Genomic DNA, 26,622 nt, shown 5'->3' with positions numbered 1-26,622 from the left:
CTCACACCCTTGAGACCACCTATAGAGCTGATAAATTATTTTTGTTCAGCCACTGTTGCAGATGCTAACATGGCAACAAATTTGTGCTCTGTAAGGTGCCACAAAAAATATCTACTAAGTGGTAGTTTAATATGCTGATGTTTGAGGGTGGAATATTGAGAAAGGCTTCAAGGAAAATTTTGTTGTTCTTCAAGAAGGTGGCATCAGATCCATTGCTTTCTGACTGAGCAAGCAGTCAGATCTTCATTTTAAATGTTTCCTCACAATGGCAATGCCTCCAACACTTCGGTGCTCCCTCAGCACAGTACTCATGTGCCAGTCTAGCTCAGGTGCTCCTGTTACATATGGACAGGTCTACTACTGAACCAAGTTAATGCTGGCTTTGCTGTCAATCCAGAGCTTCATGCCATGTGGCTGACTGAAATATAATCTCTTTCTCGAGAGACTGATTTGGAGACCAGTGCTTTTCACAACAGGAATTTGTCTGTCGTGGTCTGTGCATTTTACTTGCAGTGAGTACACAGCCACCTATATGTAGAAACTTTCTGATTACTGCCTCTGTGACTTTGGTGGAGATGTAGTCGAGTGAGAGTGAAGAGCTCCCTTGAACACAGCTTAATGCTGATGCCTGCAGGCATGTCGCTGCTGAATTCTTTCAGCCATGTGTCAAAGGAGAGATTGAAGAGTGAGGAGGCTATGCCACATCCTTGTTTAACAAGGCTGCTACCAGAAAGGGCAACCGACATCTTACATCGCAATCATATCCACCAGTCTGCGAGCACAAGCTTATTCAGACCTCCTAGCTCGGAGAGCAAGTGCTGTAGACCAGGTTAACTTAGACTGTCAAAACTTTACTTAGGTCTATAACCAGCAGCCAGAGATAAGAAATGGGTCCTGATAGTGCTATCTGCACTTTTTCTTCAAGTTCACAGAATCCATACAGTGTGGAAACAGGCCACTCGGCACACCACCCCTCCAAAAAGCATCCCACCTGGATCCATCGCCCCACCCTCTCCCTGTAAGCCTACATCTCCCATGGCTAATCCACCTAACTTACACACCCATGGACTCTCTGGACAATTTAGCATGGCCAATCCACCTAACCTGCACGTCTTTGGACTGTGGAGGAAATCGGGGCACCAGGAGGAAACGCACGCTGACATGGGGAGAATGTACAAGCTTCACACAGATAGTGGTCCACGGTTGGAATCAAACCTGAGTTCCTGGTGCTGTGAGGCATCAGTGCTAACCATTGAGCCACCGTGCCACCCATTGTTTGCTGTTATGATAGATACCATTCCAAAGCTCTCCATCACTATCTAGTGTACTTGGGGTTCTAACCCACAAACATGACAACAGTTAACCCTCAACTTCACTGTGGTTCTGGGAGGATATTACCTAAAGGTTGTTTTGTAAGAGGTTTAATAGGATCCATGTAAGGTTCTTAATTGTGATTGAGAAAATATTCATTCACTGATTCCACTTTTTAATCCTTTTTTCTTCTAGATGCTGACTACATCAATTAGCATCCTTGAGGACCCATGGAGAATTTGCCTGATCCTGGATATTCTTGACGATGGTTGTAAGTTTTAGTTCACAAGCCTTGGGTGGTTACATTTCGAAACCTCTGCTGGAAGGCTGACTGGACTTAAGGGTATTGCTTTGTTTGGTTGATCTGAACATCATATTGAAGTTGGACAGGATGTTAGGAAGGCCTCTTCTGGAATACTGTGTCCAGTTCTGGTCGCCCTGTTTTCAGAAAGATATTATTAAGCCAGAGAGGGTTCAGAAGAGATTTACCAGGATATTGCCAGGGTTAGATGGTTTGAGTTATAAGGAAAGGCTGGATAGGCTGGGACTATCTTCACTGGAGGATGGGAGGTTGAAGCCTGAACTTATAGAGATTTTTAAAATCACGAGGGGCATAGATAAGTGACTGGCAGATGTCTTTTCCCTGGTTCAGAGATTTCAAGACTAGGGGGCTTATTTTTAAGGTGAGAGGAGAAAGATTGAAAAAAGATGTGAGGGGAAATTTTTTCACACAGAGTGGTTTATGCGTGGGATGAACTTCCAGAAGAAGTAGTGGATGCACGTACAGTTTCGCCATTCAAAAGACATTTAGATAAATACATGAATAAACAATCTTTGGAGGGATATATGCAAGCGCAGGCTAGTGGGACTATGGCCAACATGGACTGGTTGGATCGAAGGGTCTGTTTCTGTCCTGTATGACTGTAAATGAGCAATCATTACTGAGTGCTAGCCTCTTTTAAAACAGAGATAAGGTGAAATATTTAACTAAGAGGATTGTGAGTCTTTTGGAATCTGAAAACATACAGGAAGCAGATCGCTTGAAGTATTTTTGAAGCAGAGTTGCATTCTATTAAGCTGGCAAGTGAAAAGTCATTAGAGATCATGAGAGCGTGATTTGAGGCTACAGTTATATTGCCCTTATCTTATTAAATGATAGAGCAGGATCAAGAAACTGATAGCATACTTTTGCTCCCAGCCACTTGATAATATTGTGGTAAATTTGTGTTTTGAGTTTCACATTCTCACCTGCCCCTGGCAACCTTTATGCCCCCTACTGAACAGGATTTTGTCCACCTCTGGCGTAAAAATATTTATTGCCCCCTTCACCACCAAATTCTAAGGTGGAGCTGTCCAAAGTCATTCAGCATTCATTTACCAAAACTCAAAATCCTCATCTCTGCCCTTAAGAGCAACCTCTAATTTTTATCTGACACATCTTCTTGGGGAACCATCTCAAGGCAAATCACATCAAGCTGATTGATAGAAAATAAAGGAGCATCCTAATTTAGAGTCTAATAAATTTGTGCATTGTGGACTATCTCTCATGATAGCTTTAGCCCTAAGAAGTATAACTAACCCCTGTATTCATTATTTTGATATCCATCACTTCCTGTGGCAGAGAATTCCACAGGCTCTCCACTCCTTGGGTGAAGAAATTTGTCCTCATCTTGGCCCTAAATGGCTTAATCCACACTCTTAAAGTGTTATCTCTGATTCTGGACTCTCTGGTCATTGAAACATTCTTCCTATATTTTCCCTGTCTGGTTCTGTTAGAATTTTATAGATTTCTGTAAGATACCCTCTCATTTCTCTTAAAAATGGTGCAGTTGAAGGTACATGCTTAAATTTGGTTCAGCACCTTTTTGAGGACCATCAATGCCAAAATTGCAATTTTCAATGTGCCCATAAAAAGACCATAGGTGATACAATGTAATGACCCCCCCCCCCACAGCATCAATAATGACAATATAAAGTATCAGCTCTGAATATTCATACCGATCCTGCATCAAACTCCTCAATCAATAGAGAATCCACAGAAGATGATTAATACACTCAGAGACATTAGAACAGTAAGAACTCGATACAAGGATGACCTGAAAAGGTGCCTGATCTGTTGGACATTTCAGATTGTTCGCTGCTCATTTAATCTTGGAAGGAATCTCATTGTCAGGGTGGCCTTTGTTTCAAGTGCAAGAACTTACGTTGAGAATTAAGAAACATGGATCTATCCAACGTCGATCATTTCCTCAGGACGTTCCAAAATGACTCACAGCCAACAAAACCATAATTTTTTTTCAAGTGTAGTCACTGATACAAATTAACAGCCACAGCAACCAAAAGGCCACAAAGAACGTATGAAATAAATGCACATTTCAACTCAATTAGCAAAATACTGTCCTGGCTGGAAATCACAGGTGAAAATAGAGAATACTGGAAATATGCAGCAGGTCAGACAGGAAAGAGAACAGGAGTTAATATTATCAGGAGAGGATGTTTCACTGGAAAGCAGATTATGTTTTTTTGCGGATTAGTTTAGGGGAAGAAAGCCTGACTTTAAATGCTGCCATGAGTTTGTTTCCAACTACATGCTGTGTTTCAGTTGAGCATCTTAGCCTCCAGAAGTTCTGCTTAAATTATGCATAGAAATCTCCAGAGTCAGGATTGAACCCATGACTTTCTGACTCAGAAATAAAAAAAAACTTCAGCTGTGGCTGACACCTCAAGCTCCTTTGCCAAACAGTTTGAAATATGTTAAAAAGATACAAGTTGTTTGATTTATAAGGCCAAATGGACTACTATTTCAGAGGCACAATGCTGTGTAATTCAAATATTTGAACAATGAGCGTTATTGAGCATGGACCAGTGGAAGGCCATTCAGCCCTCAATCCTGCTCTGACATTTAATAAGGCCATATGTGATATGATTGTGGGTTAAACTTCACTTTCCCACTCTTGAAGCAGATGTTCACCTGCACATCCGCCAATGTGGTATACTGCATCCATTGTACATGGTGTGGCTCCGTCTACATTGGGGAAACCAAGCAGAGGCTTGGGGACCGCTTTGCAGAACACCTCCGCTCGGTTCTCAGTAAACAACTGCACCTCCCAGTCGCAAACCATTTCAACTTCCCCTCCCATTCTTTAGATGACATGTCCATCCTGGGCCTCCTGCAGTGCCACAATGATGCCACCCGTAGGTTGCAGGAACAGCAACTCATATTCCGCTTGGGAACCCTGCAGCCCAATGGTATCAATGTGGATTTCACCAGCTTCAAAACCTCCCCTCCCTCTACTGCATCCCAAAACCAGCCCAGCTCATCCCCGCCTGCCTAACCTGTTCTTCCTCTCACCTATACCCTCCTCCCACCTCAAGCCGCACCTCCATTTCCCACCTACTAACCTCATCCCGCCCCCTTGACCTGTCCGTCTTCATGGGACTGACCTATCCCCTCCCTACCTCCTCACCCATACTCTGCTCTCCACCTATCTTCTCCTATATCCATCTTCAGTCTGCCTTCCCCCTCTCTCCCTATTTATTTTAGAATCCTCTCCCCATCCCCTTTTTCTGCTGAAGGGTCTGAGCCCGAAACGTCAGCTTTTGTCCTCCTAAGATGCTGCTTGGCCTGCTGTGTTCATCCAGCCCCACACTTTGTTGTGTTCCAGTGTATTCTGTCTAATTCTGTTAGAATGTTTGGGGTTTCCATGAGATTCCCTCTCATTTTCCTCAACTCCAGTGAATACACTTCTAACCAGTCTGGTCTCTCTTCATACACTACTTCCATTGTCATCCCCTGATTCAGTCTGTAGATGTAAATGAAAGAGCACTACAGGATGCGAGGTGTTGAAGAGCGTTATTAAGTGATGAGGATGAGTTTAGTCTGGGATTGTGATCAGCATGGATTGGTTGGATCGAAGGGCCCGTTTCTGTGCTATACAACTCTACACTTCCATGACTGTATAAATTAACCAAGGAACACATATACTGGTTTGCATGGGACACAGCAACCATGTAATCAATAGTCTGGAACACCATTTCCTGTTTCGCACCATTTATAAGGGAGAGGACTGTCTCTCAATGGAATGGAATGAAGCCAGCTGTCATTCAGCAATTGTTATATACAAACATAGAAACATAGAAGATAGGAGCAGGAGGGGGTCATTCGGCCCCTTCGGACTGCTCTGCTATTCATCACAATCATGGCTGAGAACGTACAACTCAATAGTGTGATTCTGCTTTCTCCCCACAACTTTTGATCTCATTTGCCCCAAGTGCTATATCTAGCTACCTCTTGAAAACGTTCAATGTTTTGGCACCAGCTGCTTGCTGTAGTAATGAATTTCACAGGCCCACCACTCAATGGGTGAAGAAATGTCTCCTCATCTTCGAACTGAAAAATGGGACAAATCTCGTCAGATTTGTTGAATGGCTTGGACACAATCGCCTGCATGGGCTCCTTTGGTGTGGTTAATGTCTTTACGTTTATGAGAGAATAGGCGAGAGCTAAATCGAGGTCGCTCCTCTAAGCGCTCCTGTCTTCAGGAGATTTTTCTAGGGCTGATTTGGGAACAGCCGGTAGCTGTGATAGGGTTAGGGTTAGTGCAATAAAGACACCGCTTTAGTTGAGGTAGTCCCCTGATGTTAAGAGGAAGCCATCAGAAACAAAAGCGTTCACACCTCAATGACTCTGTGAGGCTGAAGATCACAGACCTATGCTTTTATTCATTTTGTTGAGGAGTTTACTTTCAATCCCAATGTTCCTACCAACCTCACACCTCATTAGTTCATTAATGATAGATATTTTCCAAACAATCTGTTCAGAGATGTTAATACACACCTTGAACTGTGGCCTGCTGGCCCAGAGATAACGGCTCTAGCACCATGCCACAAGAACCTCCAGTATCCAAATCGGTAGTGCACACCACAAGACCGTAAGACCATAAGAAATGGGAGCAGGAATAGGCCATTCAGTCCCTCGAGCCTGTTTAACAGGATCCTGGCTGATGTGGCATTCCTCACCTCCACCCTCCCGCTGTTTCCCCGCAACCCTTGATTCCTATACTGCTTATGAAACTAACTATCTCAGCCCTAAATATATGCAAGGACTCTGCCCCCACAGCTCACTGTGACAAGGAGTTCCAAAGACTCACACTCCTCTAAGACAAGAAATTCCTCCTCATCGCAGTCTTAAATTGACACCCCTTTATTCTGAAACTCTACCCTCTGGTCCTGGACTCTCCCATGAAGGGAAATATCCTTCCATCGTTTACTCTATCAAGCCTCTTAACAAACCTATACGTGATCGCATTGTTTTATACTCCAATGATGAGAGTCTCAACCTGTTTCGTCTTTACCCTTCAGACAATCCCTTCACACCAGGGATAATCCTAGTGAACCTTCTCTGAACTGCCTCCAAAGAAACAACATGTTTTCTTAAATAGCGGGACTCAAATTGTTCACAGGACTCTGGATGTGGTCTTGGTATGTCAAATGTGGTCACAATCAGCAAGGTGGAACCCCACTGGAAACAGACTTGCTATCGTAGAAACATCTGTATGTCATCACCTTCTGCTTGCTAACTTCCAGCCAGTTTTGGACCCAATGTGCCAACTTGTCTTGGATCCTCAGACTCTTACATCTTAACCAGTCTTCCATGAGGGAGTTTTTCAAAAACCCTTCTAAAATCCATGTAACATCAAAAGGACTGCCTTATTGAGCCTCCTGGTTTCCCCTCAAAAAAGATCAAGGTGCTAAATATGACATTCCCTGAACACATCCAAAATGACTCTCCTGAATAATCCTTGTGTACCCCAAGTGTAGATATATTCTATACCCCAGAATTCAACTTAATTACTTCTCACCACTGTAGTCGTACTGATTAGCCTGTTATTTCCTGGTCTATCCTTTCCTCCCCTCTTGTAATAATGGCACAAGATTAGCAATCCTCCAGTCCTCTGGCATCTCAACTGTGGTCAGAGAGGATTTGAAATATACTGGCAGGTCTCTTGGTATCTCCTCCTTTGCCTCCCTCAACAGCCTAGGCTACATCACACCCAGGTCAGTAGATTCATCTACTTTCGATGCTGCTAAAGCATTTAGTAACTACTGTCTCTCTATGTTAATTTTTCCTAACGTTTCACTGTCCTCCGACCTGATGTCTAGACCTGTGTAGCCCCCTGGAAGGGCCCCATCTGCTCTGGCTTCTGAACATCATACCCAAAACCCTCCCCCAACCCCCACCCCCACCCAGCACACCCCCAATGATTTTTGGGGAATTATCCAGTTTCAGTGTTGGTATTCAGGCAGAAAGGGATCTCAGAATATAACAATATGTGCATAGACAAAATGTAACAGGTTACTTCAACTGAAAGAGGTCAAAGATTTGGATTTGAAATGATCAGTTAGATAGGATATGGACATAGGACTATCACATCCATATCCGTATGGAAAATTATATTATTCTATTTTGTTGAGTTTTTTTACATTTACAGGAACTTATATATTCCTTCGGGAATCCTAGGTGTCCATGAATGAAGGACCTTGAAGTTCCTACCCTGTATTGCGCAGTATTATAAGGTTGTGTCCACAAAAAAGTGATCTGATTTTACACTATTCTTGATCTTGTCGCAGAGAGTGTCCATTGGCACCATATCATTCCACCTGCTAATGAGCTGCACAGTCAATTTAAGCCAAGAACCAGCAAACTAATGAGAATCACCATTGATGAGATAGTGGTCTGGGCCTCCATTTAAACCCTGTGACTACAAGGGCTAGTCAGAGGCTCTGAATTCTGCAGTAATTCACCTCGTGGCTACCTAAAGCCTACCCAACATCTCCAACGCACAACTTAGGGGTGTGCTGGGATGTTCCCCACTAGCCCAGATGGATACAACTCCAACAACATTCAAAAAGCTTGACACCAAAGAGGACAAACCAGTCTAATTGATAAGCACCCTATCCACCACCTCAAGCATTCCATTGCTCTGCCACTAGGGCAATTGCAGCAGTATGTATCATCTAAAAGGTACACTGCAACAATTAATATTGCTCCCTTAAACAACACTACACATTCGTTAACCTCATCAACCACATTGTTTGCAGATGACTTTTTAGCAATGCAAAATCATTTTTTTTAATTGTACACCATATATAAGTTAACTGGAAGATAACAGAGAGAAATTATGCTCTGTCGAAAAGCAAGCTTCCCTCTTGCATTGCACAATTATATGAATCACATATGGTTTCTTAACAATACTAAACCTGTATAATGCTCTTGTTGCCAATAGATTTGATTATTCTAATGCTTTCTTGGCCAGCCTCCCAATTACCACCCACTGTAAACCTGAGCTCATTTGAAACTCTGCTACCCGTGTTATAACTTGTACTGAATTCTCTTTCACTCCATTGCTTGTACTTGCTGATGCACTCACACTCTGGCAATGCTTTGATTTTCATTCTCATCTTGTGTTTACATTTTCCCTCCTGCCGTCTTCAATCTCCTCCAGTCCTACAGAAAGGGCAGTCCTACAAGCTGTCTGCATGGATCCAGTTCTGAACTCTTGGGCACTTCCAATTTCCTTGCTCCCCGAGCTGTCATACCTTCCACTGCCTTGATCCTAAGCTGAGGAATTCCTGCCCTAACCCTCTTTACCTCTCAACCTCAGTCTCCTCACTCATATGTCACTGCTTGCAGCTTCTTTAACCAAGCTTCTGGACATCTCTCATCATTTTTTTTCAAAAAGTTACTGACAACAGTATTTATTACTCACATTACATAATTTGAATACTATACAAACCAATTACTTCAATTCTGAAATTGTTCCAACAGTGTGACTTGGTTTGGAAGAGTGAGGCTTAGATTTCAATTCACTGAATAAAGTCAATTGAGTTTCTGATGAAAAATACCTTTTGAGTTACTATGCCATCCCTTCTCTTTTCAAACCTTTGCACAATATTTACGAATCAATGATTGTGCTGCATATGCCTTTTTGTATAGCCAGTCTTCTTTTCCCCCTTCTGTTGTCATAGACCTTCATGAGATTTGGTGCCAGTGTTTCTCTGATAATTCACCACTGAACTGTCCAGGGATGTTTAAAAGAAAGACCTGGAATTATATAGCGATAGTAGGAACTGCCAAGGCTGGAGAATCTGAGATAACATGGCGTGAAGCTAGATAAACACAGCAGGCCAAGCAGCATCTCAGGAGCAGGAAAGCTTGACGTTTTGGGTCAAGACCCTTCTTCAGAAAGGAGCCTGAAGAAGGGTCTTGACCTGAAATTATATAATGCCTTTCTTAATTACAGGGAATCCTAATGCTTCACAACCTGTAACATCTCCTTCAAGAGCAGTATTGGTTGCAACGCAGCCAATGCGCACTCAACAAACTCCCTCAGACTGCGGTGCATGAGCAACTGGATTATCTGTGAATGTTCAACTGATTGAGGAGAGTGTGTTAGCCAGAACACAGAAGGAACTAACCTGCTCTTCTTAAAAAATCAGTGGAATCTTAAAGGTACACTTGAGGGGGAGTATGGGGCATCGTGTGAGAAGTGGAACCTCCAACAATGCAGCACTGTCTCAATGCTTTACTGAAATTTTCAGCTTTGATTATGTCCTCAAGTTTCTGGACAGGATTTAAACCTGGGACTTTCAGTTTTCAAGTTGTTGTACAATTGATGCTATTCCAATAAGGTGGGTGGGTGGTCAACCGCAATAAAGAATCTGAGTGCACAGTAAAAATTCTCTACAGAGAGGCTCTCTCCCCTTTAACATCATGACCCTGGTTTCAAGCCAACTTGATACAATAACTGCAGTGCCATAACAATAACATTCCTGCTATCGCATGTCTGAACCTATAGATCACATCTTGAGTGAGAGCTATTGATAAGGGAGAAAAGCTGGATAAAGATTACATTTCATACCCTCTTTCAGATCAGGCAATAAAGTAAGCTTCTGTTTAGCTTTGTAATGTTGTTGTGAAGCATCTTAGGAAGTTCAAAGGGTTGCATAAATGCAAGCTGCCTTTGTTGTCTCACCACCCTTGCTAATGATTTTAAAGCTATTCAAACTCGACAGGATACCTCACTGTGGCATGTGCAACCTGAGCACAACCTTGTGGCCATGAGATAAGGATACTACCACTGACCCACAGGTGCTCCAGGGCCCTTGATATGTGCACACCTGAAGTTAGGTTTAACTGCATCAGTTTAGTGAGCGTAAAATAGGTTTTGGAGCATCCTGTAACAGTTACAAGGAACAATGTCAATGGAATATGGAATATAGTTTGCGAAAATGTGAGGTTATTCACTTTGGCAGAATAATACAGGAGTTGGAGGTTTTTAATTGTGGAAAGACTGCAGAAACTCAGCAGAGAAGGATTTGAAATCATAAAATGATTGCATACTAGTTCAGCAAGTAAAAGACAATTTTTGAGGCTGAAATAGTTAGACCACATCTGGTATACTGTAAACAGTTCGGGGCTCTTTATCTCAGGAAGGATATACTGTCATTGGAGACAGCCAAGTGACATTTTACCAGGTTAATCCAGGGTAGAGAGAGATCTCCTTATGCAGAGAGGTCGAGTCGGTTATTCATTAGAATTTAGGAGAATTAGAGATGACCATAATGAAGCATTAAGATTTTTGAGGGGTTTAACAAGATAGATACAGAGAGTTTAGTTTACCTCATGGGACAGTCAGGATCAGATGGCAAAGTCTCAGAGTAAGTAGTCGCCCAGATACATCACAGAGAAAGAATTTCTTGACTCAGAGAATAGTGAACCTGTGGATTTGTTTCTTTTTACCATAGAGGACTGTCAAAGTTGGGTGGTTAATTTAATTTGAGGCTGAGATAGACAGATTTTTCATCAGAAAGAGAATTGTTGGTATTGGAGAAAAGGCAGGACAATGGAATTGAGTATTATCAGATCAGCCATGATTTCATTGAATGGTGGAGCAGACTCAGTGGGCCAAATGGCCTATCACTGCTCCTATGTTTTATGCTATTCTGCATGAACGCAAATTTGGTCTTTCTTTGCACCATTACTTTGACCATTTATGCACCTTTGGTAACTTTTTTGTAGAATGAGAACAATATTCTGAAGAAAAGATATCACTAATGAGTCAGATTGTTTCCCAAAAAAATCATGCAAGCTTAAACTGGATTGTTTGCTGTTTCAGATGTTCTGTTTCTTGAAGGGAGGCACACCGTTCTGTTGATGCCAAATGGAAGACCTTGAGTTGGATACAATGCAGGAGGCGTTATCAAATTTTTCAAATTTGACCAGTGACCTGACTGCTAGCATCAACAAAACCTGCTCCTTGAACAAGGGCTTCCAGTTTTACTATCTGCCTATCATGTACATTATCGTGTTTGTCACTGGATTCATTGGAAACAGTGTTGCTCTCTGGATGTTCATCTTTCACATGAGGCCTTGGAGTAGCATCACCATTTACATGTTTAACCTTGCCCTGGCTGACCTCTTCTACGTCTTCTCTCTGCCCATTTTAATATTTTACTATTTTAACAAGACTGACTGGATCTTTGGAGAGGCACTGTGCAAACTGCAGAGGTTCATTTTCCACGTTAACCTCTACGGGAGCATCTTGTTTCTGACCTGCATCAGTGTTCACAGGTACACGGGGGTGGTGCACCCCATGAAGTCACTGGGCAGGTTGAAGAAAAAATCGGCCACTATTGTGTGCGTGTGCGTGTGGGTTGTGGTCATGGCTGGGATCTCCCCAATACTGTACTTCTCCCGAACCGGGCCAAGGAAAAATAAAACAATTACATGTTATGATACAACGTCTAAAGAGCTCCTGGGCACTTATTTCATTTACAGCATGCTGACTACGTTCTTTGGTTTCTGCATCCCCTTCGCCACCATTCTGGTTTGTTATGGATTTATCGTGAAGGCCTTAATATCTAACGACATGAGGACACCTCTCCGGGGCAAGTCTGTGCGTCTCGTCATCATCGTGTTGGCCGTCTTTGCCATCTCCTATCTCCCCTTCCATGTGATGAAGAACCTAAACCTACAGTCCAGACTCTATTACCAGGGGCCAGAGACATGCGAGTGGAATAAGAGGGTCTACGCCACTTATCAAGTGACCCGGGGGCTTGCCAGCCTCAATAGCTGTGTGGACCCTATCTTGTACTTTTTGGCAGGAGACACTTTCAGGAGAAGGTTCACTACTGCGGCTAGTAGGTTCATGTCTAAGCGAGGTGAGACCAACCTACAGTTTCGGAGTGAAGACAGTCCACTTCATGCTGTATCGAACATTTCACAAAACGGTGACACTTCTCTCTGAACTTTGTATTAGAGAATTTTGCAACATTTCTTTTTAGGTTTCTTGGAGGTACAGTAAGAATTGTGTTCATGAGATCGTTATCAACTTAAAGCTTTGATCTAATATAGGAAACAATGGAGAGTAAAGCACCCAGCATTTATAAATTCAAGAGTACTGTGCATAGTTAACTGTTTATCTTCTGAATCTATCACCATTTGAGTATTGCTGTCAAATGACAAGTTTTGTTGAAGTTTCCCACCTTGCACTCAGGAGCACTAAATCGCTCACAGTTGAATCTGAAATTTTTAATTTCAGAAAAGTAGATTTTCTTCCATGGCTTGAAAAGAGTTTCGTTTTGCCACTCAGTGCTTTTCCTGTGCCCACATGGGAAGTTCAGCATCCTCATACTATTCTCAACTCAACACAGAGGAAGCATAGAAGGGAAGATCTACACTGAGTGACCTCATGAGGTAGTTGCTCTCTGCTGCTTACAGCGCCTCCCTGTGATGACTTGGCAGAGATCTGGAATGCACCCTGTCCAAGTGAACGTGCCTCAAGCTCAGTTGATTGTTTGATTGATTTTATTGTCACGTATGCCAAAACACAGTGAAAAGCTTTGTTTATGAGTGGTACAGGCAGATCACAGCAAGCAAAGGATGTACAGATTAGAAAGTCTCAGTGGCAAACAGGTTACATTGCAGACTACATTATTTGAGGCTAGAGTCCCTTCAACAGTCTGGCAACAGCCAGGAAGAAGCTGTTCCTAAACCTGCTTGTGCCTGCATTCAGGCTTCTGTATCTTCTGCCTGATGGAAGAGGTTGGCGGAGAGCATTACCAGGGTGAGATGGGTCTTTGATGATGTTGGCTGCCTTTCCACAGCAGTGAGTCATGTGAATAGAGTCCATGGATGGAAGGTCGGCTTCCGTCATGGTCTGGGCTGTGCACACCACCTTCTGTAGTTTCTTACAGTCCTGGGCCGAGCAGTTACTATACCAGGCTGCTATGCAGCCATACAGTATGCTTTCAATGGTGCATCTGTAGAAGATGTTGAGAGCTTCTAGATACTTCTACTCATGATTACCCTGACATTTCCACTTCCCTGAGGCTGGCAACCAGGTGGGGCAAGTGACTCTGCATCCATTTGCCAACTCATTGCTCTTCAACAGAACCTTTTGAAAGTCAATCTAAATTTAAGGTCTTCTTGGAGGCCATGATTTTCTTTTTACACAAAATGTTTAGAACTTTAGCAGGTTCAGATTGTGTGGGCGTGCTTTAAGAGAAATCCTGGCTGCCCACTCTGCTCAGGAAATGGCGACAATAGTCATCAATGTGCCGGGGAAAGAATGGTGGGATGAGGCCTGAGTAGAGTGGAACGCAGAATGGATGAGGATCTCTCATCAGTAAGCAAATTTTCAGTTATGGGGAGAAGACAGGAAAGTGAATTTGAGGGTCATCAGATCAGCCATGCTGCCATTGAATGGCAGAGCAGGCTCGATGGGCTGAATGGCCTACTTCTCCGACATCTATTGATGTTACATGCACAAATGACAAGCTTAAGCAGACCCCATTTATTTGAATGAAGTGAGACAGCTGAAAAGGATAAGTTGTTCAATGAAAGAACAACTCAGCCAGGCACAGAAAGGTGGCATTGGATAGGGGCTGTTCGGGCTACCGATCAAGAAAGAAGCAGAGAGCAGTCAGAGCATCCCAGTGAGGGATGGAGACATAAGGATATTGGACGTCCATAGTGAAGGGGTAGTTTTTAATGCCAGGAAAGTGGAAATTGTTGAAGTGATGTTGGGCACATCATAATTATGAATGTAGGTGGCAAGATGTGTAGTTGAGAATGCTTGTTTGCAGTAAAATGTCACAATGCACGTAGAAATCCATGAGCTGGCCCTTGTAGCACTAATGCTTCTACAGTCCCTACAATACAGGGATAGCTTTACTGTCCATGGTAGTAGCTCATTTCCTGCTTTGCTCACAATGTCGCTAATACTGTAAGATATGGAGTATGTGTGTCCAATTCTGGACACCGTAATTTAGGAAAGATGTGAACACCGCACAGGGAAAAGGTTTACGCAAATGGTTTTGGGGATCGGGGACATCTCCACAGTTGGGAGGAGATTTGTTAGAAGTGTGAAAATCAAAGCTGTAACCTATTTTACACTCTCACACAAGGTAAAGATCAGCTCCATTCAACTTTGATCCCACACCATATAAAACTGTGTTGTATCAATTCTTTTGACATTGTGAGATTTGATCAGGTGAGAATGAACCATTTATTGAAATGATGAGTCATATTGTGCAACTGAACTATTGCAGTCTGCCAGTCTTGCAAAAGAAAACGTGTGTTTTGTGGGTGTTTTGTTCTCTGTAATCCTAACTTTCATTGGACAAATCATACTAGAATATTTTATTTGTTGCAATGAAATATACCACGTCTTTTAAAAGAGCAAGAGAACATTTACTCCATTATATTTAATGTATTTCCCATTTTTATCACCATAATTCTTGTGTTATTCCCCTTCCAAAACCAGCAAGACATTAATCCATGTTATTTTCTGGGAGTGTTTTCCCCAGCGACAGTAATAGCCTTAGTGTAGCAAGGTTTTAGCACAGTTTGATTTCATCATGGCTTTTGGAAGCTGCACATTGTTTGGTGCTGTCTGAAACTAGCCGATATAGAAATCAGTTTCCAATGTGATTTAATATTGTGACAACGTCTCCCAAACTACTATTAAACACTCATGTTAATGTGGTGACACTCCAAGGCTTCAGGTTGTGTAATATTATTGTGCATTATCTTTAAGCCACTGATTCATGTATTTATTTTAAATTGTGGTGGTTAACATTCTCTACATGCTTTCTGATGTTGCTGCATTGCATTTGAAGCCCACATCTGCTTGAAACCACTTAGAGTTGATAAATAGGTGTGTGTATCTAAAATTTCATCCGACAACTCCAGATTCTGTTCATCTGGTTCAATGATATGTAATCCAATTGCCTCGCTCTTTTAAGGGACTTTTAATCTACAGCATGCAGTTGGGGATTGTGCGTGGGCAAAAAAGTCAAACTGCTTAAAATTTTAAAAATAACCCCAAGCAGTATTGATCCTGCTCAAATCCACCTGCATTGGAGATGAGGAGGGAGAGCAACCAATCTTCTCCCAGGCAGCAGTTGGACTATTGACAGTTTTCAAAGAGACGATATGCCCCCTATTTTTGCTTGCTTTTTTGGCTAATATTAACTTAGATATCCAAACTGCAGGAATTCTGACAGGTAAAAGAAACAATGCGGAGTATCATACTCCCAGAGTGCTGCACTGACTGATGTGCAGACACTCAGCCAAGATGTAACATTGAGGTGTCTGCTGCCCTCCTACTTGGATGTTGAACAGCCCATTGTTCCAAGTTAAAGAGAACCAGGGAAGTTCCCACCCGTAGACTGACTTCCCTCAAACAGCATGGGGAAAGCAGTCATGTGATCACATTGCTGTTTGTGGAAGCTTGCTGTGCACAAATTGGCTGTTGCATTTCCAACGTTAAAAGAGTAACTGCGTCAAAAAGCATTTCAATGGCTGTGAAGTATTTAGAGATTTCCAATGGTAATGAAAGGACTTTCCTGCTCCACTGATGCTGCTCAGCCTGCTGTGTTCATCCAGCTTCACACAGTGTTATCTCATAAGTTTTTCCATTTGAGTTTTCCCCAAATTTGAGGGAAAGAGTTCAAGGTTTTTTTGAGGCTTCATGCAAGGTTGCACTGGTGATTATATTCAGGCTGACAGGATTAGGGCTTCCAGTCACTTGGAGGGTTGTGAATCTTTTAGATTCTCTCCCTCAGAGAGCTGTGGGTTTTCAGTCATTGAGGACATTCAAGGCCTAAATTGGTAGTTTGTTTGACACTAAAGTAATGTGGAAATAGGGTGGGAAACTGGAATTAATGTAAAACTGTAGCCCAGGGTCCCATTAAAGAGCTGTCCAGCCTTTTTATTCATTATGTTCATATATGCAACCCTGAAGGGCCAAAATCTAACCTTCCCTTTGTGTCCTCACCCAGCGGCTTACCATTTTAAATACAGTTCCTAATTTGCCTCACATTAGTTTCACTTTATGCTCACACATCCAGGTGACCAGTTGACATTGCTTCCAACATTTTAATCATTTATGTCTATTGAGATACATCTATTTCTTCCCACCATCTCAACCCTATAAACAGTCCCTTACCCAAGGTGCCAAATTTAAACCCTAGTCTTTCCTCATAGTTTATTGGATAACAATGAACTGCATTGGAGTTAGAAAAGAAAATAGAAATTGCTGGAAAAGCTCAGCAGGTCTGGCAACATTTGTGGAGCAAAATCAGAGCTTGTGTTTCGGGTCCAGTGACTCTTCCTCAGAACTCAGATTGGAGTTGCACCGTTTTTAAAAGAAGTTGTTCTTGGAATGCAGATATCATCGGCATTTATTGCCAATTCCTAATTGCTACTGGGAGGATAGTGATGATATCCTTCTTGAATAACAACAGTTTTAATCACTTTTTCCAGTTGTGTGGTTTGTTTGGCTGTTTCAGAGACAGTTCTGAGTAAACCACTTTGCTGTGAGTCTGGAGTCACATGTAGGCCAGACCAGGTAAGGATGGCAGTTTTCTTCCCTAAAGGACATCAGTGATCCAGATCAGTGTCATAGAAATCTATTATTTTCATTATTACTATTAATTCTTATTTTCAGATTTACTTATCTCATGTATATTTTCCAAATTGGGTTTAATATGTCTCAGAATCTCAGCGATAAGCCTGTACCTATATTAAATATGTGAGATTATGAATTAGTGAAGAGACACTAGGTCAGTTCAGACTATATTCACGAGAGGGAATCTCATAGAAGCCTATAAAATTCTCACAGGGCTCCAAGGTAATCCTAACAGCACTACAGGGTAAATGCCGGAAGGATGTTTCAAAGGACTGGAGAGTTCAGAACAAGCAGTCACAGTCTAGAGTTATGAGATGTGTCATTCCGGACTGAGACAAGAAGAAATATCTTTACCTAGACAATGTTGAGCCTGTAGAATTCCCTGCCACAGAAAGTGGTTGAGGCCAAACCATTGAATGTTTTCAAGGAGTTAGACATAGTTCTCAGAGCTAAAGGGATCAAACAGTATGGGGAGAAAGCAAAAACAGAGAACAGAGTTCGATGATCAGCCATGATCGATATTGAATAGGCTGAAAGAATTGACTGGTCTATTTCCCCTATTTACTGCATTTCTTTCTGAGAAGTTGCAACAAAAATGAAGTGATACAGCAGCAAATACAATAAGATATAGTAAACGCATACATGACTTGTCAGTTATAAAGCCAAGGTATTACAGAAATTATTGCATGACTATGCACACTGATCATACAAGTTCACTCAAAAGCCACATCATTCCAATCATATGGAGCCAGGGATTCCCAAGGGTCTGTCAGGGTTTGTAGGCAGATGTGCTGAGATAAGGGGTCATTGGCTGTATGGACTTGAACCAGCATTCAGGAAGTAGGGAGTGGGATTGTTGCAGTGATGTCAGGGAAGGGTGAACCTGTTAAGGAAAATTTACAATCTCAGTTTCAAATTTCAAAATTCTCAACTCCCATCAGAATTGTGGAAATGATTTTCAGTGGGGTGAAATGGTGAGTTGCACTATCCATGTACTCTGTAAAATTTATTAGGAAAATGGAAACTTCTATCATTCTCCTAGTGACTTCTACAAATCACAAAGATTGGGCTGCAATGGAATTTCCAATGGAATATTATTTTTTCAAACTGTGTTTGCCAAGCTTAAGTTACAGTATGTGATATTATTAATATCTTCTTATATCTGATGTCTGGTCCTACATCAAAAGTGCTGTCATTTCTTTTACGACAGATAGGATAAGAAGACAGACCCTGAGTCTACTCCAGCTAGAAAAGAGCTTGAACTCTCTCTTATTGGTATTGACATGAGCAACCCAAACTCACCAATTATTAAAATCAACACTGCAATTGTATGAAAATCCTTTGATAAGTTTCTATCAAGAAGTGAACAATCATATGGATCACTTATGCTAAATAGCCTGTTTCTGGGTTCCACATTACCTCTGGCTGATTTCAACAGGGGATAGTTTGACGATATCTCGAGCATGTTTCCTGGTGGTTTCCTGTTGTGACCAGAATTCATACAGGGCATTTGCTGTAAGTGTCCAATGTAATGTTACGATTGTCATGTGCCAGTCTGTGGAGGTGAATTTCAGCACTCATTGCCTTAATGCTATACCAGCTGGTGCAGGAGAGGTGGACTGCTCGTCTTTCTAACTGGACATGGAGGATCTTGCAAAGGCACCATTGCTGGCACTCCTGCAGTGCTAGCTGCATGCCTTTGACATCTGTGAACAATTCAGGAGCATGGGGACTACCACAGCCCAGTACACAGTGACCATTCTCTTGGGTTTGAGATCGTGGTCCTCAAATACCCTCCCCCCTCAAGGCTGAAGACTGAGCGGGCACATTGGAGGCGAAGGTGGACACCTGTGTTTGCATTTTTGGAAAGAAGGTCAAATTCACTATCTGACTCTTGTAATGTATCAAAACAGAGATGGTTTATTCAGTAAGGTGCCAAGAAACCCGAGAGACTTAAACAGGATGATGGAGAACTGAAGCCAAGTTTTTGAAGGGAGTGCAAAAACTGCCAAAAAAGAAACCCATCTACTACCCAGTTGCCCCACATGTGGCAAAATCCGCAGGTCTGTGCTTTACACCTGTCAGCCAATTCAGAACAGTGCACGACTGGAGTAGAAACATGTCATCCTTGATTTTGAGGGACTGCCTTGGCAGTTAGGAAATATTACACGTCTTCTGTGTAAAAAGTGCCGTAAGTTTCATTTTGAAGATAGCTCAGAATGTTGTTTTGTCTGTTTTTGTACACTTGTACAAAATCATCGCTCCGCTCTACTCAAACCAAAACAGCAGTCCCCTTAAAAAACAGGTTAACAGAGGAATTTGAAAAAAATAGGGCCACCATCCACAAATTTCTGCACTTTGGAGTTCACTGAACTACCACAAAGGGCAGCAGCTGACAGACTGAAACCTGAGCAGTCATAGAGAGTCGTAGAGTTTTCCCACAGTAAAAAGAGATTCTTTGACCCTTCGTGTCTGGTCATCAAACATCATCTATTCTAATCCCATTTAACAGCACTTGCCCCATAGCCTTGTAGACAATTACGTTCCAAATGTTCTCCTGAGTAGTTATTACATGTCCCGAGGGTTCCCACCTCAACCACCCTTTAAGGCAGTGAGTTCCAAAAACCCATACCCACTGAGTGAAAAGATTTTCCTCAAATCCCCTCTGAATCTTCTGCACCTTACTGTTCCCCTAGTTATTGACCTGTCTACTAAGGGGAAATGTTTCTCCCTATCTATCCTGAACACTACTCAGCACTTTGCACACCTCAGTCAGATTCCCAATCCTCCCTCGCTCCAGCCTTCTCTGCTCTAAGGAAAATGATCGCAGTCTCTCTTCTCTATCTAGCTCCTTTAAGTTGAAGCACAGGCAGTTTTGACTCCAATTTTTACATAAAGGCTAGTGGAAACCATTCCCTTACAAATCTACCGAGACCGTATGTCAAATTAAACTTTCAAAACTGAGATTGGTAGACTTTTTTTTAGGCAAAATTATTGAGGGATGTGAAACCCAAATTTGTTGGTAGAGTTAAGACATAGGCCCACCGGCATCTAGCTAAAGTTAGAACAGGCTCAAGGAGCTGAAAAGCCTACTCTGATTTCTTTATAAGGTAACAAAGTGTGAAGCTGGATGAACACAGCCGGCCAAGCAGCATCTCAGGAGCACAAAAGCTGATGTTTCGGGCCTAGACCCTCTCGGCCAGAAACTTCAGCTTTTGTGCTCCTGAGATGCTGCTTGGTCTGCTGTGTTCATCCAGCTTCACACTTTGTTATCTTGGATTCTCCAGCATCTGCAGTTCCCATTATCTCTGATCTCTTTATGATGACTAGCTGAGATCAACTTGTTGACTTTACGGTATCTGTCATTGTCCCAATGAGTGTCTTCACCCCTACTCGGTGAAATCAACTGCTGCATTGCATTTATGCAAAGTGGGGAGGGTGGGGTGGTACTGTCCAGTGATGTGCAGGCTAGGCGGATGAGCCATGGGAAATGCAGGGTAACAGTGTGGGGTGGGGAGCGTGGATCTTATGAAATGCCCTTCAGAGGGTTCGTGTGTGCTCAATAGGTCAAATGGCCCGCTTCTACACTGAAGAGATTTTATGTTTATTAAACTAGGAGTGTGGGCAGACTTTCACGTTAAATGTAGAACTGGTTCTATGGATTTCTCACCAATTTTGGAAGGCAACTCATTTGCATTGCCCCTGATACTGCAGAGTTTCTGACAGTTTTGAAGTAATGGGGCTTTAAGGAGGACATTGAGGAGACTTTGCTGTCCAGCTTGGGTGCAACAAACACAGAAGTGCCCCACTATCAGTGGGTCCGAGGTTACATGTTTCTTGTTGCAGTGTTCTCTCACTGCAGTTCTGCTCTCTAGAGTTGAAAACTTTCAGAACTTCAGGAAAACATGGCTCTAGTTGTAGAGGGAATTCTAGGAGATCTTTCACCTTCAGGATGTTTCTTCACAATCCAGAGTTGGCTATACAGCCCCTGTCCCACTTTGCATAAATGCAATGCAACAGTTGATTTCACAGAGTAGGGGTGAGGACACTCATTGGGACAGTGACAGATTCAATTAAGTCAACAAGTTGATCTCAGCTAATCGTCATAAAGAAATCAGAATAGGCTTTTCAGCTCATTGAGCCTGGATGACTTTAGCTAGATGTTGGTGGACTACGTCTTAACTTGACCTACAAACTTGGGTTTCACATCCTTCAGTAATTTTGCCTTAAAAAAGTCTATCAATCTCAGTTTTGAAAGTTTCATTTGACGTACAGTCTCAGTTTGTAAGGGGATGATTCCCACTGGCCTTTATGTAAAGATTGGAATCTCCAATAATATTTTGGTGCTCAGAGGTTGTGTTTTTACACTCAGGCCACAATTTAAAAAGATTCTCCTAGTTTGTTTAAAGTTATATGTTATAAGGCTTAGGGAAGCCAAGGATTCTTGACACAACAGTGCCATTAGGGAGAAAGTTTGAATAATGGAGATGTAAGCGAAGATGAACATTGTGGAGATTCTGCTCAGAGATAGGTTATGGAGCTAAAATATTGCAGAATTCTTCTTCAGAAAATGTAGATTGTTTCATGTTGCAGTTTCTTTAGAGTTGCTAATAAAAGGCGCAGCTCTTATCTTGCGTCCATCAGAGCATTAGACAAGAGTACAAGTAATATAGGTAGGAAGACCGCTGCCTTGAGGACTAAACCAGCAAATGGCTAACACCTTTTCTAAAATCTGAAACAGGCGCAGTGTGTGTATACATTATTTCTGCAGGAACTGTTGTGAACATCCAAAGGGAAATGTTATTTAACATAAGCCCCCCACCCCCAATATTTGGGAGTTGTGGCGGCCTACGTATCTGGCATCACACACCGACATTAGATATCGATTAAAGTCAACCTGTCTGGTTCAAATTTTAAACATGGCTTGGCTGTTAACTGTCAATCAGTATTATTGAGTACATTTTAGATGGCAACACTTCTACCAATCAGGATCTACTTGGCAACCAATCAGTACTCTCCTGTCGTGCAATATAAATGTTGATTTTCCCTTTAAGTTTGTATCCTTGCAAGTTGTCCTCATGAATCAAAACAAAAGGTTCAACCAATGAGTTTTTTTTCCGGCAATATTTTGTACTGACAAGCAACTATTTTTAAAAAATGTTTAAATCCCACAAAAATAAAATCTTGAATAAGTGATTAGGAAAAGAAGATATTTGTAAAATATATAGAATTTCTAACCATATTTTCTAACCTGTTCACAGTCTCCGATATTATCTACATGCATTGTATTTTAATTTATCAAGCCCCCTTTTTTTAAGAGAACTTATCCATGTAAGGATAGTGGGTTGATGCTTTGTGAAAATAACGAAAGAAAAATTTAAATGAATGCAGAAGTTATTTGTATGATAATATTGCACAACACACACTGCAGTTTCCAATATAATCTCACTGAGTGGAAATTTGAGACAAAACATGAAAGAATTTTCAGAGTCTTCATAAACTGCTTCTCTAATTAGTAAATATTGGAATTTGATTCCACCGCCATCAGATTTAGAGTATCAGAACAACCCAATAGCAATGGCTGACACTTATAAATTACTTACTGTTGCTGATTTTAAGCTGTTGTATATTTTTACTTTTCTCTTCTTCCCAATCTTGCTGCTGTATTGTAAATTCACTCATTTAAATGGCTTCACATTCTACATATCAGCCTGTTTGAGTGTAGACTGCATCACAATAGCTGTCAACAAGATAGGAGTGTGAGCAGAGATGATAGGGAGGAATTGAAATCCAAGGGCAGTGATGATGACATTTTCCTCTAGTGAAGCGTATAATGGATTGTTCCAGAACAGCAGGGCACACAATGTTCACATATATAGCAAGTAGGGTTTGTGATGGATAACTGCAAGAGTGTGAAATTTATAAAGATGGACATGTTTCACTGTCACTGTGTATACCAACAGGATATTTAGCAGAAATGGTGTGTCATAGATATTTATCAAGAGTCCAATTTGCCCACTTTGCACATGCACAGTTGTTGAATTTCACCTGTGAGTTAACGGAATTTACTTTTTCTAAGTTACTCACAGGATTTGGGGTGAAGCAGCTTTTATTGCCTATCTCTGTTGTCTTGAGTAGGTGATGGTGAGCTGTCTTCTTTGAACTGTTGCAGTCCATTCGTTGAAGGCAGAGATACAATGCCGTTAGGAAGGAAGTTCCAGGATTTTGACCCAACGACACTGAAGTAGCAGTGATATATTTCCAAGTCTGGAAATTGCAGTACTATTAATGAAAAAAAAAGAGATTTGGCTGAACTTATCCATCCACAGTTCAGAAACGCTGCAACCCGTGCATTCTTATCAATTGTTACGGACGTTTGTCTAGATTTTGTGATGGCCAAGTCATTGGGTTTTCAACATATTTGGGAGTTGTGTGTCAGGACCCTGTGCCGTCTCGATATGGCAGGCTCAGAGGGAATTGCTATGCAATTGAAATTTCTTCTTTTTTCTAAATTCCAGGCTCAACCTCACATAAGGCAAAGGTTCACAATCACTGGCATAAAGTGAAGCGGAGATGATGTAGGACGTGGACATAAATAAGGCTTTGCTGGCTCACCGGCCTGCCACAAGGAATGTACCTCCATCTTCCAGCAGGTGGCAGCCTCATTGAGCCGGGAGATATATGCTGTCTGGAAAAGCCTGCATCAATTGTCTGAACTGTCCTCAATTGGCACCTTAAGTGGGCTAATTGACTACTTCTCATTACTTGCCCACGCTGTCCACCATCGTGCCCCTCCCCATCCCCAGCTCAACCCTCAAACACACTAACCCATTTCAATTAAAATAAGCCAGAGTGGAAAGGATAGCCATTGTGCAGTGCACTGTACAGTAGAGCAAATTTTCCAGCACATCCACTTCCAGTCCTTTACAAGTTGAGAATCTAATGTTGAAGGTCAATGACCTTCTTACTTTGAAAATACAAAGCTGCTAGTGAAAGCTGTGGAAAAAACAGTGGATAAAGTAAACCTAACCCTAACCCTATCGCACTTGCTGCCTCGCAGTGCCAGGGACCCGCATTCGATTCCACCCTCAGGCGACTGCTTGCGTGGAGTTTACGCATTCTCCCTGTGTCTGCGTGGGTTTCATCCCACAGTCCAAAGATATGCGGGCTAGGTGGATTGGCCATGCTAAATTGTCAGTAGGGATGTGTAGATTAGGTGGATTGTAGGGGATGGGTCTGGGTGGGATGTTCTGAGGGTCAGTGTGGGCTTGTTGGGCCGAAGGGCCTGTTTCCACACTGTAGGGATTCTATGATAAATGCTACATTTCTTGTCCATGACATTAGCTGAAGCAATACCCATTGCCACAAATTGATTAACACCCACTACCCATAAAAAGGATGGATGCAGTGCCTCGAGTGCTCATATTGCCTGTGAATGCTGTTCAATTAATTTTCTCTCTTACAGAAACAAATGAACAGAGGAAATCAAGAGGTCCTAATGTAAAGCAGGATTCAGAAATGAAGTAATGGGATATTGTATGTTTTATTAGATAACACCATCATTCTAATACCATGTGGAAACAGTGTTGTATTGATTGATGTTAAAACAGGCTGGAGTCTCAGAACTGAAAAAATGAAGGAAATAATTCATCTCATTGTTCCACAGCAGGATCATCTGTCAAGTTCCATTCCATTCTCTTTAACATCTTTTTCTTCAAGTGGTTAGTTATCCAGATCCCCCTCAAAGGTCATGATTAACTGAGATTGAATAGCCAATTGTGATAAAGCTTTCCATAATCTCATAACCTTTACATCAAAACAACTCTTCCACCCTCCCTGTGTATGCTCCAAAGTTTTCTTGTCAATTGGTGACCATTAACTGTCAGCATGACAACAGCCTGCCTTTTCACAGTCTCTCTTTCTCCCAATGTACTCAGCTTGTGTTTTGTACGATGCATTGTGTTGTCGCATGCAGTTTCAGTACTTATGCAGCATGCCAGGATAAAACAATGTGTTAAACTTAGCATGTTATCAAAGAGCACAGCTCATTGACTTCAACAGTATAACACGGAGACCAGTAACAAAACTGCAACAATAAAATCTGAAAGCAATGAACATCTTTCGTGGTATGTTTTATATCATTTCTGGACACTTTTCCATTTTTTTACTGAATAGTTTATTACCAACTGATGTTTTCACTGGTGGGAGAGGCAACAAGATGGTCAATAATAGATACATAAGATATTCATAAAAACATGCTTCAGAGACTAGCCTGTGAGTGTTTAGAATGTGGAATTGGCTGACCATGTTCATATTAACTTCTCAAATAAAGGCAAATTATTGCAGCTGTTAGAAATGTGAAGCAAACACAGATTGCTGGAGAAACACAAGTCTGGCAGCATCTACGCTGAATGGAACAGAAGAAGAGTCAAACTGATTGCGAAATGTTAATTCTGTTTCTCTCTCCACAGTTGCTGCCAGACCTGCTGAGTGTTTCCTGCATTCTCTGTGCTTGTTTCACATCAGTTTCTGTTTTGTGTGTGTCTTCTGTTGCATGGGGCTTTTAAAATTAAGACTCAGCTGCTCATGAGCACAACACAAAGGGAGTGACGCTTGTGAGGCAAATTTCCAGTTGGTGCATGTTCACAGACCTCAGAGACAATGTTGCTTAGCATCTCTCAGGGTAGATGAGGTGAATAGTGCAACTGTCTCTAAGGGGAAGCTAAATAAACATGAGAGGAGAAAGGGCCATTGAAAAATTGCTGACTAAAAACCAGGAACAAAATCAGAAGTTGCTGGAAAAGCGCAGCAGGTCTGGCAGCATCTGTGAAGAGAAAATCAGAGTTAACATTTTGCATCTGGTGGCCCTCAGAATGCTGAGAGAAAAAAATGACGATGGGGCGAGATGAAGTAGGCTGGGAGGATGATGCGGAGCATAAGTACTGGCATAGACCAGATAACTCCATTGGCAAAATCCTGTGCTGTACACTCCAAACTCTCCTTATAGTGCTGGCAGACAGTACAGTACAGCCCTAAGGATATCATATGCACAGTTTATGTAATATTTTTTCTGCAAAATTAATAAATGAATATTTGCACTTGCAAGGGAGGCAGTAGCATGGTGGTAATGTCACTGGATGAGCAATTCAGAGATCCAAGCTAATGCTGTCAGCTCATGAGCTCCTATCCCACCATGGCAGGTAGTGAAATTAGATTTCAATAACATTTTGGAATAAGAAGATAGTCACAGTGACCATGTTAACACTTTTGATTGTCATAAACCCTGCTGGTTCGCTAACATCCTTTTGGAAAGGAAATCTGTGTTCTATACCTG

The 26,622-nt window shown here is 41.9% G+C and overlaps 1 protein-coding gene across 6 annotated transcripts in view; it reads left to right on the top strand.

Annotated features, from left to right (window-relative positions):
* p2ry1 (purinergic receptor P2Y1) overlaps nt 1–25,390 on the top strand; it is a 36,293-nt gene extending 10,903 nt beyond the window's left edge. For 2 of the 6 annotated variants that reach the window (XM_048542593.2, XM_048542597.2), the window contains exons 2-3: nt 1,507–1,582; nt 11,490–15,373. In XM_048542593.2, the coding sequence (XP_048398550.1) occupies nt 11,535–12,620 (1,086 nt within the window). In that variant the 5' untranslated portion in view covers nt 1,507–1,582; nt 11,490–11,534 and the 3' untranslated portion in view covers nt 12,621–15,373. Of the gene's footprint in view, nt 1–1,506; nt 1,655–9,614; nt 9,824–11,489; nt 15,374–18,498; nt 20,216–23,806 lie in introns of those variants that run through there. The other 4 variants (XM_048542599.2, XM_048542598.2, XM_048542596.2 and 1 more) reach the window with 4 other exon arrangements.
* The last annotated feature ends 1,232 nt before the right edge of the window (nt 25,391–26,622 follow it).

This window comes from Stegostoma tigrinum, chromosome 14 (assembly GCF_030684315.1).
Source record: "Stegostoma tigrinum isolate sSteTig4 chromosome 14, sSteTig4.hap1, whole genome shotgun sequence".
Taxonomy (NCBI): domain Eukaryota; kingdom Metazoa; phylum Chordata; class Chondrichthyes; order Orectolobiformes; family Stegostomatidae; genus Stegostoma; species Stegostoma tigrinum.
Note: the sequence above shows the minus strand (reverse complement) of the source record. Positions and strands in the feature narration are given on the sequence as shown.